The sequence below is a fragment of the Dacryopinax primogenitus genome, assembly GCF_000292625.1.
Source record: "Dacryopinax primogenitus strain DJM-731 SS1 chromosome Unknown DACRYscaffold_8, whole genome shotgun sequence".
In the NCBI taxonomy this organism is placed as follows: domain Eukaryota; kingdom Fungi; phylum Basidiomycota; class Dacrymycetes; order Dacrymycetales; family Dacrymycetaceae; genus Dacryopinax; species Dacryopinax primogenitus.
This window is the reverse complement of record NW_024467205.1, coordinates 1158307-1170893: the sequence shown is the minus strand read 5'-3', so window position 1 is coordinate 1170893 and position 12587 is coordinate 1158307. Positions and strand designations below refer to the sequence as shown.

Genomic DNA, 12587 nt, shown 5'->3' with positions numbered 1-12587 from the left:
GTCAGCTCATATCCAGCGTTCAATCCTGTCACCCCGTCCATATGGCAATGAAGCTCCTTCCAATCCTCTTGGTCTTTGTCTCTCTATACTTCGTCTATGGTCTACCGCGCTCTAGCATCGGGAATAGAGCTCCCTGCTACGAATGCGGAGCGTCTCCGGCGCGGCTTGCCGTTGAAGCCACCAGTCCAGCGGACAACCGCAAAGAACCCCAAACGTTCTTCTATCCCGCCGCCGCCGCTCAACGAGTCAGTCTACCCTCCATGAGACTTCTCTTGTCCTGACTGACCCACGATAGACTCTACGGTTTCATTTCCATTTCGGACGAAAGTGGCCCGGTTGGATACCTGCAGTGCGAGGCCTACTGCAAGATGCTTCCTATCATCTACTCGTACGAAGCTACGTCCTTCCGGTTCACTCCGAACGATCTCAATGGTGGCGGTCAACCTTTCCCAGTCACATACGACGGTGGCCATTTACCGAACATGGGAGGACACGTCTCGGCGAATGTGGGTGAATTGGGACCAGGAAGTGCCGCGTCAGTCTATTTGAACTTGGTTCAAGAGTGGAAAGATACAGAACAGAGAACTGACCCCCTGTGTAGAGAAGCACGTCTTGACTCCGAAGCATTCGACCAGCCCGGGGTCCATCCTTCGTCACCAACAATCGAATTTACCGAATCTGCGATCTGGAGATACACTCAGTTGTCACGGACATGGTCCGGAGGGAAAAAGGGTCCCTGCCTTCCATTTCCTTCCGGTGTTTCATGCCCTGTCTTATGGCACGACACCCTTCCTCTCCGTTTTCCTTTGCCTTGTCAACTCGTCGATTCTGTTACCTGTACCTAGCTAGCCTAATCTAGCCTGTCTTCCTCTGCTCCAACTCAGCACTAGCCCTCCCTCCTTGCCCTGCCTCGCCCTGCCCTACCCACCAAACCGTGACATCAGTCAAGCGGCATTTTGTTGCCTACATGGACGAACTCCCTGGGTCAAGGGATTGACACGTACGTAAGCGCTGATCCGAGTGGCAACCTGTATTTGACTGGAGACGTTGCGGAATTCCAATCGCTCCATGGGACAGGATCTTCGGGCGCTTTGGTGAGCAAGATGCTATTCGGCCTTCAACTACTGCTAACATCTCATATTCTAGACTTTCCACTTCCCAGCTATATTTGTTAACCCTCCACGGGCTCGTCTTTGATTTTTACTATATTCTTATTTTTACTTTTACTTGTTGGCTCGGACCACTTGTTTGTACCCTATATATCGGACACGTCTCCACTGTACCTTCGTTCGTTGCACTGTCGAATGGCATGCTTGAGTATAGTATTGAGGAGAACACGCTATATCAACGTTATGTATACTTCGTCTCCACGAGCTCTTAGATGAATAAAATGCTCGAGCTGAATGAGAAACACAAGGGATGTGCGATTCCGATTCTTTCGGAGGATCCCATCACATTTCTTTCGAACGACGTCCTTATTTCCGTATACGGATGATGAGATTTCTTGGCAAGCTACTGGCGCCAAGAGGCCGTCTACGTGACTCTTATCGAGGTGTTCTCTGCTACAAGCGTGGTGATGGAAGCAGTGCAGACTGTGCATTATCTCCGGAGCGGATTTCTGTCAGGAATAGCCCTTGTTGCCCTGCTGGCACTGAACTCCTCTTCTCAAATTACTTCAAGGCTCGGAGGCGTGATGCTCGGAGTCGGCCATACCGCTTTCAAATTAGCGTAATGACTTCGTCGTTCGTGACCCAGTCATTATAAAGATGTAGACGAGGTAAACTGGATACAGAATGAGCCATGCTCTGGAAATGTAGGAATACAGACATACCCGACGTATGCGACTACTAGTATACCATACACCCTCTGCATATATTTTCCCTTCCCATTAACCTCGGGTGATAAACACTGATGTACAACAACGTCCTACTCACCATCTTCTCGACCCTGCTTTCGTGTACCTCGGCATCGCCTCTGGCTCGGGCAAAGCCACTCCAGCTGCCTTCAACCAATGCCGAGCGTTTACATCGGGGGCTGCCGTTGAAGCCCCCCGTCCGGCGAAGCACAACGAGGCCCGCTCGCGCGAAACCCTCTTCTCGCTCAGGGTATTTGGAAACGTTTATGCTGCTTATGATGGCTCGGTGGTTGGCTACCTCCAGTGCGAGTTGGTGTGTGGCTTGGTGCCTGTCTCAGAAGTTGCGACCGCGACATTGGTGCACTTTACGCCCGATAACATGTACGGTAGGGGGGAGCCATTCAACCTCCTTATAGAAAGGGCAAGTTCCAATGCCATCGGTGGGCAGACTGGACCGTATGAAAGAAATGTAGGGCAGGGAAGTGATGTGTTAGTCCTTCCGTCCTGAGGCCAGTCGAAGAACGTTGACAGTATGCGCAGGGAAGCACTTAGCCAGCCTGTTTCAGTTTCTCAGCCGGGCGCCTATCCATCTTCCTCCAGAGATTCCTTTTCCGAATCTGCCATATGGCATTAAGTCGAGTCCACATACGAGCTGCTTCCATCTTGGATCAATTCGTCCAATATGCCAGTTCCAGTCGCGATCATGATGGATCCACAGAATGGGAGCCTATACCTGACAGGCGATATCGGCGTGTTCAAGGCGAAGCATGGGGAAGATGCCCCGGGCCCTCTGGTGAGCTGGCTCTCAGTTCTCTTTCAGGTCAAACAGAGCTGATGTGTTGGTCTAGACGTTCCATGTCAGTGTTGAGGCTATTGGTGCGTGACATTCCTTTCGAGTTAGGACACGTGATTCCGTCACCACTGGTAGATACACGCACTTGGTTTTGTATTTATCAAGCATCAAGCAGATGTGATAATGCAGTTCTGTTAATCAGCATCTTCACTCCAGCCAATATCCGGGTCAGTGCTGCAGCTGGGTCATCACGCCTTCCAGCAAAGTCGCCGTCGTGTCCCACATGATGCGGCGGAATCGGACGAAGTCTTTGAAGAGCTCCGACCTTGCTTGCCTCGAAGCCAGTCCGGTCACCCATGTTTCCGAGCTGTATTGCAGGACTTTGGTTTCGTTTTCCGGATACTTGCCATGCGGTACCCCGTCGGTAAGCTCTTTGGTGACCGGGTCGAGAAAGTCGCCGAGTTCGAAAGACTTGTGTGTCAGAACATCCACTCCACACTCTTGTGCATCGGATGTAGCGGACCTCAGATATAAAAGCCACGAGAATATAGCGCATCTGATACAGGTGCCCCGAGCTTGTGTCACATTGTCGTACTCGAAGATCTCCGGTGATACCTCGAGAGTGGCTCCTTGAGCTTAGCCGACGAAGAAATGGTGGAGGTTCGCGAAGACGATACTGATCTCAAAAGTATCTAGAGTGCTTTCGGTCCAATTGGTTGCTGCTAGACTGAGACGTCTGCCATTTATAAATGGCCATCTGGATGAATGGATGTCAAAAGTCGTGTAATACATCGACGTGACCGTGACAAGTCCGCTCCCGTCCTTCCGGATTTGGAAGTCCAGAAGTGGTTCTGGAAGCGACGCGTATGTAACTAAAAACAACGAGGACGCGATGTGTCGAATAACCTCGGCGCCTCACTAACGCTGCTCATCAACTTATTCTCGGTCACCTGCTGCTCTCAAACTTCTTGTTACTCCACCGTCTCGGTCCAAGGAAAGTCTATCGTCACGCTGGCAGTCCGCCCCTGTCGTTCAAATTTAACCCAGCGGCGCAGCCGCCCAGTGGTCGTTGTCTTAGATCCCCACAATCATGTCCAGCACACCGCAACGCAACCGCGGGCCAGGACATCTGTCCATGCCTTCTCCACCCACCAACCCGTTTGCGGAGTCTGCTCTAGTTGACGAAACGCCGCAGGCCGGTACACCGCACTCGAACCCTGCCACCCCCAATAGGACAACCAGGCAGCCCTCGAGATTCTCATACCGTGTCATGAGCGGACGGAGGAGAATCAGCGATGCACGCAAGTTTGCAAGGGACGAGGAGATCCAACAGTTGATTGATGCTGAACCTGATCTCCCCCCACCGGTGCCAACGGTTCGGAAAGATGCGTCGTCGGCTCCCCTGCCGATCCTTCCCATGCTGGTGTTGGCTATTGTAAGTATCTGTTATGAGTACAGAGCGTAGTTGATCAATTCTCGATGCAGGCTATGTTGGGAGAGTTCCTGTCTGCAAATGTTTCGACTCCTTTTTTGTTGTTCATGGTGGAGAGTTTTGGCGTTGCTGATGATGAAGCTCAAGTCGGTTACTTGACTGGTGTTCTTGGTGCGCGGAATCATGCCACTTCAATCACAAAAACTGACATATCGCCAGCCTCAATGTTCTTCATCACTCAATTCTTTACCTCGCTCCTCTGGTCCACCGTCGCGAATAGACATGGTGCTCGCGCCGTCCTTTTCGTCTCGCTCCTGGGGAACGCCATCACTTGCGTCATCTTCGGCACGTCACGCAGCTACTCGGAGGCGATCGTAATTCGCCTTACACAAGGGGTGTTCAACGGTGCTGTTGGTGTTGCACGAGGGACAGTGGCAACGATAACAACTCCGGACAATGAGGGAAGGGCATATGCCATACTTGGGTGCGTATATGCGTTGCAAACCTTTAGCATACACTTGACCGTTTGGTCAGTTTCTGTTGGGGCATGGGAGGTGTTACCGGGGCTATCCTTGGTGGTTCACGTGCGTGTTAATTATACCGGGGACGAGCCAGATCTAACCCTGTAACAGTCGAATCACCTGCGCTTAAATTTGGAGGGAGATTCGACACGCCATTTTGGCACTCGTATCCCTACCTTCTACCCGCCGCGATCGCCTCGTGTGTCACGCTCACGGGAGCATTCCTCTCGCTCTTCCTCGCTTGGGACGGAGGCCCTCGAAACGGCGCAATTCGTTTGCCTGAGAAGAATCCCGACGAGGCCGAGCATGAACCTGCGCCGAATCTCCCTACTATGCACGAGGAGGACGAGGAATCTGCTATCGGGGTTGAGCCTGCGCCCGTCCCTGCGCCAGAAGAAATGCAACCTGAACCGCCGGAGCAACCCAACACGATTGTCACCCAACTTCAGAACAGGGTCACGAAGCGCTTGAGCGGATATTTCGCACGCCGCGTGCGAGAGCACCAGACGCTGGCGTCTTCCCCGGGAAACACTCCACCTTCCAACGGTCCCAGGCAGATACACCGCAGCGTATCAGGCCCCGTACCTCGAGCAAGGGCAGGGAGTGCCTATGGTTATGGGTCCCGGAACCTACCTTCCGGATTAAACGGGCTGAGATCAAGACATGCCAGCATACAAACAATTCGGCGCAGGCGCAGTTCTGTGTATGGTGGAGATGACGCATATACCGACGACCAGCCAACTCAAAACCTGAGTCTAGCTCAGAGACTACTCATGGGTATATTGTCTACGGTGTTGCATGGATAATTCTGACCGTTTTGTTTTAGCTAATGAGTTTACCGTCACCTCCATGGGTGATCTTTGGGTCGCGGCTGCTTTGAACACTGAAGCAGAGCAAGTTGTTGACGATACACCTGTCGCATCCGACAACGAAGAGGAAAACGTTAACGCCGATGCACCCGAATCAATGCTCACAACGGGCCAGACATCTCCGAATCGCCGTCGATTCTCACAAGCGAATCTCCGTGCACCTGAGCCCTCGAACGGCGTGACATTTAGCCGATTCTCAACTTTCCAATCCTTTACGTCTTCCGATTCTCCACGAGAGAATCGCCGTCTCTCTTTTGCGTCTACTCTCCCTCCAATCATGAACAACACCGGTCTGGCCGAACCGCCCGGCGTATTACTATCCAGCCGAGAGATGACCGTCGAGTCCGGATTGGAGCCTATTGTAGAGGGACACGTCTCCCACGAAGAACAGCAATCACAGTCTGTGGAGATCGCACCGTCGAGCAATCTCTGGTCCAGCCTGCCACTTGTTATCATATTCCAGTATGGACTGTTGGCGCTCCACAGCACCACGCACGACCAGGTGTTCTACTCCTACCTTGTCTCGTGAGTATGCGATCATACTATGAACGAATCCGCTGACTTTGAGCGCAGACAGTACAAATCGGGTGGTCTGGGCCTGAACCCCGCCGGATTCGCTCAGCTGAGTATGTGACCAAGTTTCCCTTTGAAGAAAGACCTAACTTCGTAATCCAGTCGCACTGATGTCCATCGCGCAGATGATTTTCCAGTTCCTCTTGTACCCCTCTGTCGGACCTCCTCGAGGCCGATTCTCTCATCTCGCCATGTTCCGCATTGGATCCCTCCTCTTTATTCCTGCATATCTCTCGGTTATCCCCTATAGATTATTTACCAATGCGGAGGGCGGAGGGTACGTCATCGTCATGATCGGCTTGGCCATCAGTACCGCTACTAGGTATTGTGGATCGACGTTCTGCTATACGGCCGTTGCCATACTGCTCAACTACAGTATGTCAATTCCTGCTGAAGCTGGTTCGCTACTGAGGTTCTTCGCAGTGTCTCCTCCACCCGTTGTTGGTCTGGCAAATGGTCTTGCTCAGAGTGTCGTCTCGCTATCCCGTTTTATCGGGCCCATTCTGGGTGGATACGTACGAATTCTATCTCCCTGTTTTGGATCGATACTGATCCTTTTACTAGATCTGGTCAGTCAGTGTACAAGACCATGCAAGCGGATATACCTTCGGGTTCTTCATTGTGTAAGGCGAACAATTCCAATCTGGAGGACGATCTCTGATGAAAAACACAGGTCCATGATATGCGGTCTTGCAATTTTGCACAGCATGACCATTCGGTAGTTATTGGCGTTCTTGCGATTTGCCTTTGATGCATCACACGCGATCCTCTATGAATAGTCCTTCTCCCTTCCACTGTATCCCATAGGCGTCTCCATCCTTCTATTCGCTTCTTTCATTTCTCATTTCTTTGATCCCCATTCTTCGCAATACAAACTCAGCTCATTCAATTCCGATATTTAAAGCCAGCCACGCTCAGAGATACCTTGAGAATGGGGGTTGATTGATTTATGTCATGCGGTCGGTTTGAAGGGAGGAATGCATTGCTGACCAAGCGATACATGCCGACCCAGGATTACTTCCGTACCAATAACTAGGGTCGCGAGCGTGCCTGCCTCTCTTCTCGACCCTCGATCCTCCTTGACCACGCTTGCGTACCGCTGGTTCGCCATCATCCACCTCGTAACCTGCTAGTAACTCTTCACCGATAAGCAAATTTATGGCAGAGGGATCATCAAAATCGCACACATCTATTTCGTAAGCACCATAGATGTTTAGTAGCGAGAGCATACATGCTGAATGGCGTCAAGAACGGAGGATGATTGGAAGGCGGGTCTCAAAGCTCCTCCCAAGGACCAGAGGCCACAGACAGAAGTGCGTTTTGCTTTATGGATTTGTAAGGCTAAAAGTGACCTTTTCCCAGGATGTGACGGCCACGCAAGGTCACAGCTTTGAAGACTACTACTTGAAGCGCGAGCTTCTAATGGGTCTGTTTGAGATGGGCTTTGAAAAACCGTCGCCTATTCAAGAAGCCGCGATACCTGTTGCCCTCACCAAACGCGACATCCTTGCGCGCGCAAAGAATGGAACTGGAAAGACCGGTGCATTTGTCATCCCCACCCTCCAGCAAGTCGACGTGGAAAAAAATCACATCCAAGCCCTCATCCTCGTGCCAACGCGTGAGCTCGCCCTCCAGACTTCCCAGATTTGTAAGCAATTGGGCAAGCATATGGGAATTAAGGTCATGGTTACTACTGGCGGTACCACGCTGAGGGACGATATCATGCGTCTTGGCGAAACCGTCCATGTTTTGGTTGGCACGCCCGGCCGTATCCTTGATCTCTCAAGCAAGGGCGTCGCTGATCTCGCCAAGTGCCCCATCTTTGTCATGGACGAAGCCGACAAACTTCTGTCCGCCGAATTCACTCCCGTCATGGAGCAGTTGCTGTCGCATCTGCCGGAAGACCGTCAAGTCATGCTCTTCAGCGCCACTTTCCCCCTGTCGGTCTCACAATTTAAGGAAGACCACATGAAGAGACCATACGAAATCAACCTCATGGAAGAACTCACCTTGCGTGGTGTCACTCAATACTATGTATTCTTAGAGGAGAAGCAGAAGGTTCATTGCTTGAATACTCTGTTCTCCAAGGTGAGCGTAGCATATATTCAGGGTTCTAATCGGTCTTACATCGCTTCGCCAGCTGCAAATCAACCAATCCATCATTTTCTGTAATTCTACGAACCGTGTCGAGTTGTTGGCCAAGAAGATCACTGAACTTGGATATTCCTGCTTCTTTTCTCATGCTAAAATGCTCCAGCAACACCGTAACCGTGTTTTCCATGACTTTAGGAATGGCGTCTGCCGTAATCTCGTTTGTTCGGGTTTGTGTGCCCTTGCTCTTGTGAAGCGGTATGGAGTGAACTGACGTCGTATTCCAGATCTTCTCACTCGCGGTATCGATATTCAGGCTGTGAATGTTGTAATTAACTTCGACTTTCCCAAGACTTCGGAGACGTATCTCCATCGTATAGGTCGTTCCGGCCGCTTTGGTCATCTCGGTCTCGCTATCAACCTCATCACATACGAGGATCGGTTCAACCTTTACCGCATAGAGCAAGAGCTTGGAACCGAGATTCAGCCCATTCCCCCTGATATCGATAAGAGTCTATACGTGGCACCGGTCAATGATGACGAGGAAGCAGACCGTGAACGCCAACGGGCTCAGGCCTTGGCGGCGCGTCGCGCTAACGCAAACAATAATGCGAACCGGGGGGGTGGTGCTGCCAGCAGGACCCAGCAATTTGCGAATGCTCCCCGCCAAGGAGCCCAGTCTCAACAGCGTCCTCCTCAGTCCCAGGCTCCATCTCAGCCCCAGACCCAGACCCAGCCTCCTCGCCAGCCTAACTATGCCCAAATCTCACAGTCCGTCCCTCAGCAGCCGATTCAATACCAGCAGCATGCGGTTGCCCCTCCTACGCAAGGAGGTTATCCGATCAATTCTCTCCCACAGCAGTACATACCGCAGCCTGTCGCTCACAGCGGCGGCATGCATCCAGCTCAACAGCGGTACTAGCGACGGCAGTTGGATCCTGAGTAGGTACGTGAGAGCTGTGCGGATGTAGGGGGGCTTGGATTGTGGCGTGGTATGGATGTGTTGTGGCGTCACCTCTCCTTATTTATCCATTTGGGCACACTTGGACCAGTATTTGGGTTTCTTTGTACCTTAGATAGTCAATCCAAGGGTGAGGTCGCGTAATAGCTTTGCGAGGAATCTAAGTAGCCTGTCCCTCGACTTGGGCAAGCATATTGTTCAGGGAAGTAAATCACATTGTATTAGGTTATTGAACGTCACATTAGAAACGTTGATGATGATGCAATCTGGGGTACTAGAGGTTTTGGTTGAGGAAAAGAAACTAGACTGTCAGCGGATACATCAGATACATCTAGGAAATGCAAACCAAGAAGACAAGAAATGTGAAATGTTAATCAGGAATACCCGTCACACAGCCCGTGGCGTACAATATCAGTACATGTACAACATCATTTCTACCGCCAGCGGCGGGACATGGTGGCAGCGCGCATCTGTTCTTCGGGAGAGAGCAATCCCGGTCCGGGCAGCTTTGTAAAGTTCTCAGAAAGGTATGGATCCTCGGGAAACTGCTCGAACGAATTCCGTTCTTCCCAGCTGGCGTCGCCCGGTGTGCCACGTGGCAACACGGGGGGGAGAGGCATGGGTACTGAGTCGAAGTACTGGAACGGGCCTCGGGAGCAGAGAGCGTCTACACTGGATTGCGTTGCTCTGTTAGAGGAAGATACGAGACAGAGGAGGAAAGACATAAGACGTACTTGGCGCAGTTCTTCAACGACTCGGGGATCCAGCGGGACGGTGCTGTCTGGGTCTGGCGCTTCGTGCGCTGAACCGGGCGCGACTTGGTCTTGCGCACAGAGGCATCTCGGTTAACCTTCAGGCGGGTTGCATACAGCGGTTCGAGAGTAGGCGCCATACCTGGCGGCTGGGCGTTCATCGCGTTGTAGTCGGCAAACAGGCTCTTCTTGATCCTCTTCCTCCCTTCGAGGCCGAGGACGCACATACGCTGATGACGGCGCATGTTGCTCTGTACCGAGAAGCGTTTTCCGCAGCCTTTGACCGGACACTCGTATGCTACACAAGCGCTTCAGCAAGAGGCTCGGTGCTCATTATTCATCCTACCACCACAAACTTACGTTTCTCGCCAGTGTGCGTAGACATATGCGTCTGCAACGTGCTCGCTTTTTGGAACGCCTTCTCGCAGACAGTGCACTGGAACCTCGCTTTGGGATTCTGTGAACCTGTCACAGCAGCCGGCTGGCCAGACTGGTACTCCCCCATCTCGCCCATCTCTGAATCCGCCTCACCTTCTTCATCCGAGTCGAAGTCTCCAATCGACACGGAGTGAGACGAGCCCCCAGCAGCAGAAATGTTGTTGTATGTCCCGTACGCCGAAGATCCTGAGCTATCCAAGTTCCCGCTGTGGAGTGGTTCCTGACTGGGGATGTATGCGCCTGATTGGGATTGGGACATCTGCAGTGGGTCGGAGCCAGGAACGCGGAAGTTGGAGAGAGAGGGAGGCTGCCAGCCGGTAGTAGATACGTCCCTCGATGCTCCAACGGGTGGGAGAGGGTTGAACGAGCCCGACGCGTCGTACTGCGAGCGAGAGAAAGGTGAGTAGCCGGAATGGGAAATAGACGCCTGGTACCCTGCCCCTGGACCAGAGCTGAAACGCTGTTGCGGGGGAAGGGCGCCTTGGGGACGAGAAAAGTCAGATGCGGAAGGATAGGTGTCGGTGATGGGTGCGGGCGCGTGCGGGGAAGGGAAGACCAAGCGCGAGCTAGGGTTGGTTTGATGAGTTGCCCCGAAGCCAAAGGGGAGGACACTCGACGCGGACGAGCCAGAGGTTAAGAGGGGGAGCGAAGGCACGGCCATGCTCCCGCTGGTGGACATCGCCCCCCCAGGCAGGGCAGAGTCGGACAGCGAGCGCGTGAGGGGAGGAAGACGGGGAGGGTGAATATCGTTCTGCGACGAGAAGGGAAGCGGTCGATCAGCGCCAGCAGGTGATAATCGCAGACCTAGTGACGGCTGCACTAGTAGGGAAGGCTCGGCAGAAGGACCCGAAGGATAGCCGATTTCGGCCTGCTGCCTTCCTGGGCCAAGATGCAGATGCGCCTCGGTCCCTGGGTGATCAAAGGGGGAAGACCAGGGGATGGGTGCTGATTGGAGGGGATGGGCGTGGGCGTGGACCGAGCTGACAGCGGGGGGGTCCTTCAACAAGGTAGATGTATGCGTGACGTGGCCGTGGCCTCGGACGGGTTCGATACCTTGCTCAACCAGACCGCAGGATAGCACGTGTCCGCTGGCGGACTGACTCACAGAATGTTTCTCCAAATCGGTCGTGCCAGGGACGGAGCCAGGGATGTCCACCTGGAACTCGGTCATCGAGGGAGGACCGTCTCGCACAGCGGGGAAGGCGCTGATGAGCTTAGAGTTCTTAGACGTCCTGCGGCCCATCTCTCCCCCACATTCCGTGAACGGGTCAAGCCTGTAGCGCATCATCATACTTCGCATCGCGATCGTATCGGGCGAGAGGGAGCGTTCTAACCTGCGCGAACGGCTGCGGTCGCGGTCGCGTGTCCTACCGCGCGAGGCGCCGTACATGTCCGCCTCGGAGTCGTACAGTATCGGCGAGTCTCGCTCGACCCCGACCGCAGCGCTTCTATCGATCACATCTCTTGATCCAGGAAAAATTAGCATGTCGACTTGACTGCCTGCCTCGGCGAGAGTGCCTAGGCCAGACTGGTAGGACGAGGTGGGTTGAGAGGAGGGAGAGGAGGAGGGAAGGGAGAAGGGAGGTTGGCCTGTGCGAGAGGTAGGGGGAGGATGAAGGTGGGAGGGAGGAAGAGAGGCATATGTAATGGAGCAATCGACAGCAGAGGTAGGAGGAGCAGAAGACGCAAGGGTGAGGAGCGAGTGAGAGTTCCCAGGGACCGACCACCGCCGTGCTGTGCCCTCCTCGCTGGGCTGGCCATCCATCGCACGTCCAGATGAAGTGGGCGGTGATATCGATCGATAAGGCACGCTACCCGCCGAGGGCGCCGTGAGCACGCTGCTCCCTGTCCGCTCTTGGAGACCGAAGCCATTCGTGGACCCGTGGAGACTCGACGGTGCTCCATCTCCTGCATTCTCATTCTCATTCTTTGCACGGCCGATCGTTGGGCGTAGTCCGTGGGAATGTGTTTGTCGCTCCCCGTGCGCTGCTGGCCCAGACGCAAGCTCGAGGGAAGCCGAAGCCCTGCCATGGTCTCTTGCATGTGTTGGCCGTGCGCTGGCAGCATCAGAAGCCTAATATACGCGTCGGCTTCCGAGCGCCAGGGATTCCTCAACGCGTCAATCAGGACGTACCTCTCCACTGTCTGATTCAGTTTCACTCGCCGCTCCTGCTGTGCTCGAGCTCGCCCATAGGCCCGAGAGAGACTCTTCTGTCCGGGGCGGCTCGAGGGACGCCATGTTGGATGATGTCAGGGTTGACATTTTGTGGTGTAGGGCGGATAGGTATTAGCAAGAGAAGAC

General features: G+C 53.5%; 4 protein-coding genes across 4 annotated transcripts; 3 read left to right on the top strand and 1 right to left on the bottom strand.

Moving 5' to 3' along the window:
• Positions 1 to 96: 96 nt before the first annotated feature.
• On the top strand, positions 97 to 1197 carry DACRYDRAFT_107364 (uncharacterized protein; the record flags this gene model as incomplete). The annotated part of the gene is made up of 4 exons (XM_040768452.1): positions 97 to 245; positions 296 to 535; positions 1010 to 1094; positions 1147 to 1197. The coding sequence occupies 4 exons, from the start codon at positions 97 to 99 to the stop codon at positions 1195 to 1197; spliced, it is 525 nt and encodes a 174-aa protein (XP_040629341.1).
• Positions 1198 to 3815: 2618 nt separating this feature from the next.
• DACRYDRAFT_79252 (major facilitator MFS-1) lies at positions 3816 to 6939 on the top strand. Its single transcript, XM_040776388.1, has 11 exons — positions 3816 to 4083; positions 4134 to 4251; positions 4300 to 4564; positions 4615 to 4664; positions 4713 to 5378; positions 5428 to 5995; positions 6044 to 6096; positions 6146 to 6418; positions 6467 to 6558; positions 6608 to 6666; positions 6717 to 6939. The coding sequence occupies exons 1-11, from the start codon at positions 3919 to 3921 to the stop codon at positions 6763 to 6765; spliced, it is 2358 nt and encodes a 785-aa protein (XP_040629340.1). The 5' UTR covers positions 3816 to 3918; the 3' UTR covers positions 6766 to 6939.
• A 191-nt stretch (positions 6940 to 7130) lies between these two features.
• DACRYDRAFT_79250 (DEAD-domain-containing protein) lies at positions 7131 to 9093 on the top strand. The gene is made up of 5 exons (XM_040776387.1): positions 7131 to 7239; positions 7293 to 7356; positions 7406 to 8131; positions 8184 to 8364; positions 8422 to 9093. The coding sequence occupies exons 1-5, from the start codon at positions 7202 to 7204 to the stop codon at positions 9054 to 9056; spliced, it is 1644 nt and encodes a 547-aa protein (XP_040629339.1). The 5' UTR covers positions 7131 to 7201; the 3' UTR covers positions 9057 to 9093.
• A 216-nt stretch (positions 9094 to 9309) lies between these two features.
• DACRYDRAFT_116128 (uncharacterized protein) lies at positions 9310 to 12524 on the bottom strand (the record flags this gene model as incomplete). The annotated part of the gene is made up of 4 exons (XM_040770142.1): positions 9310 to 9767; positions 9830 to 10145; positions 10208 to 12359; positions 12420 to 12524. The coding sequence occupies 4 exons, from the start codon at positions 12522 to 12524 to the stop codon at positions 9530 to 9532; spliced, it is 2811 nt and encodes a 936-aa protein (XP_040629338.1). The 3' UTR covers positions 9310 to 9529.
• Positions 12525 to 12587: the final 63 nt, after the last annotated feature.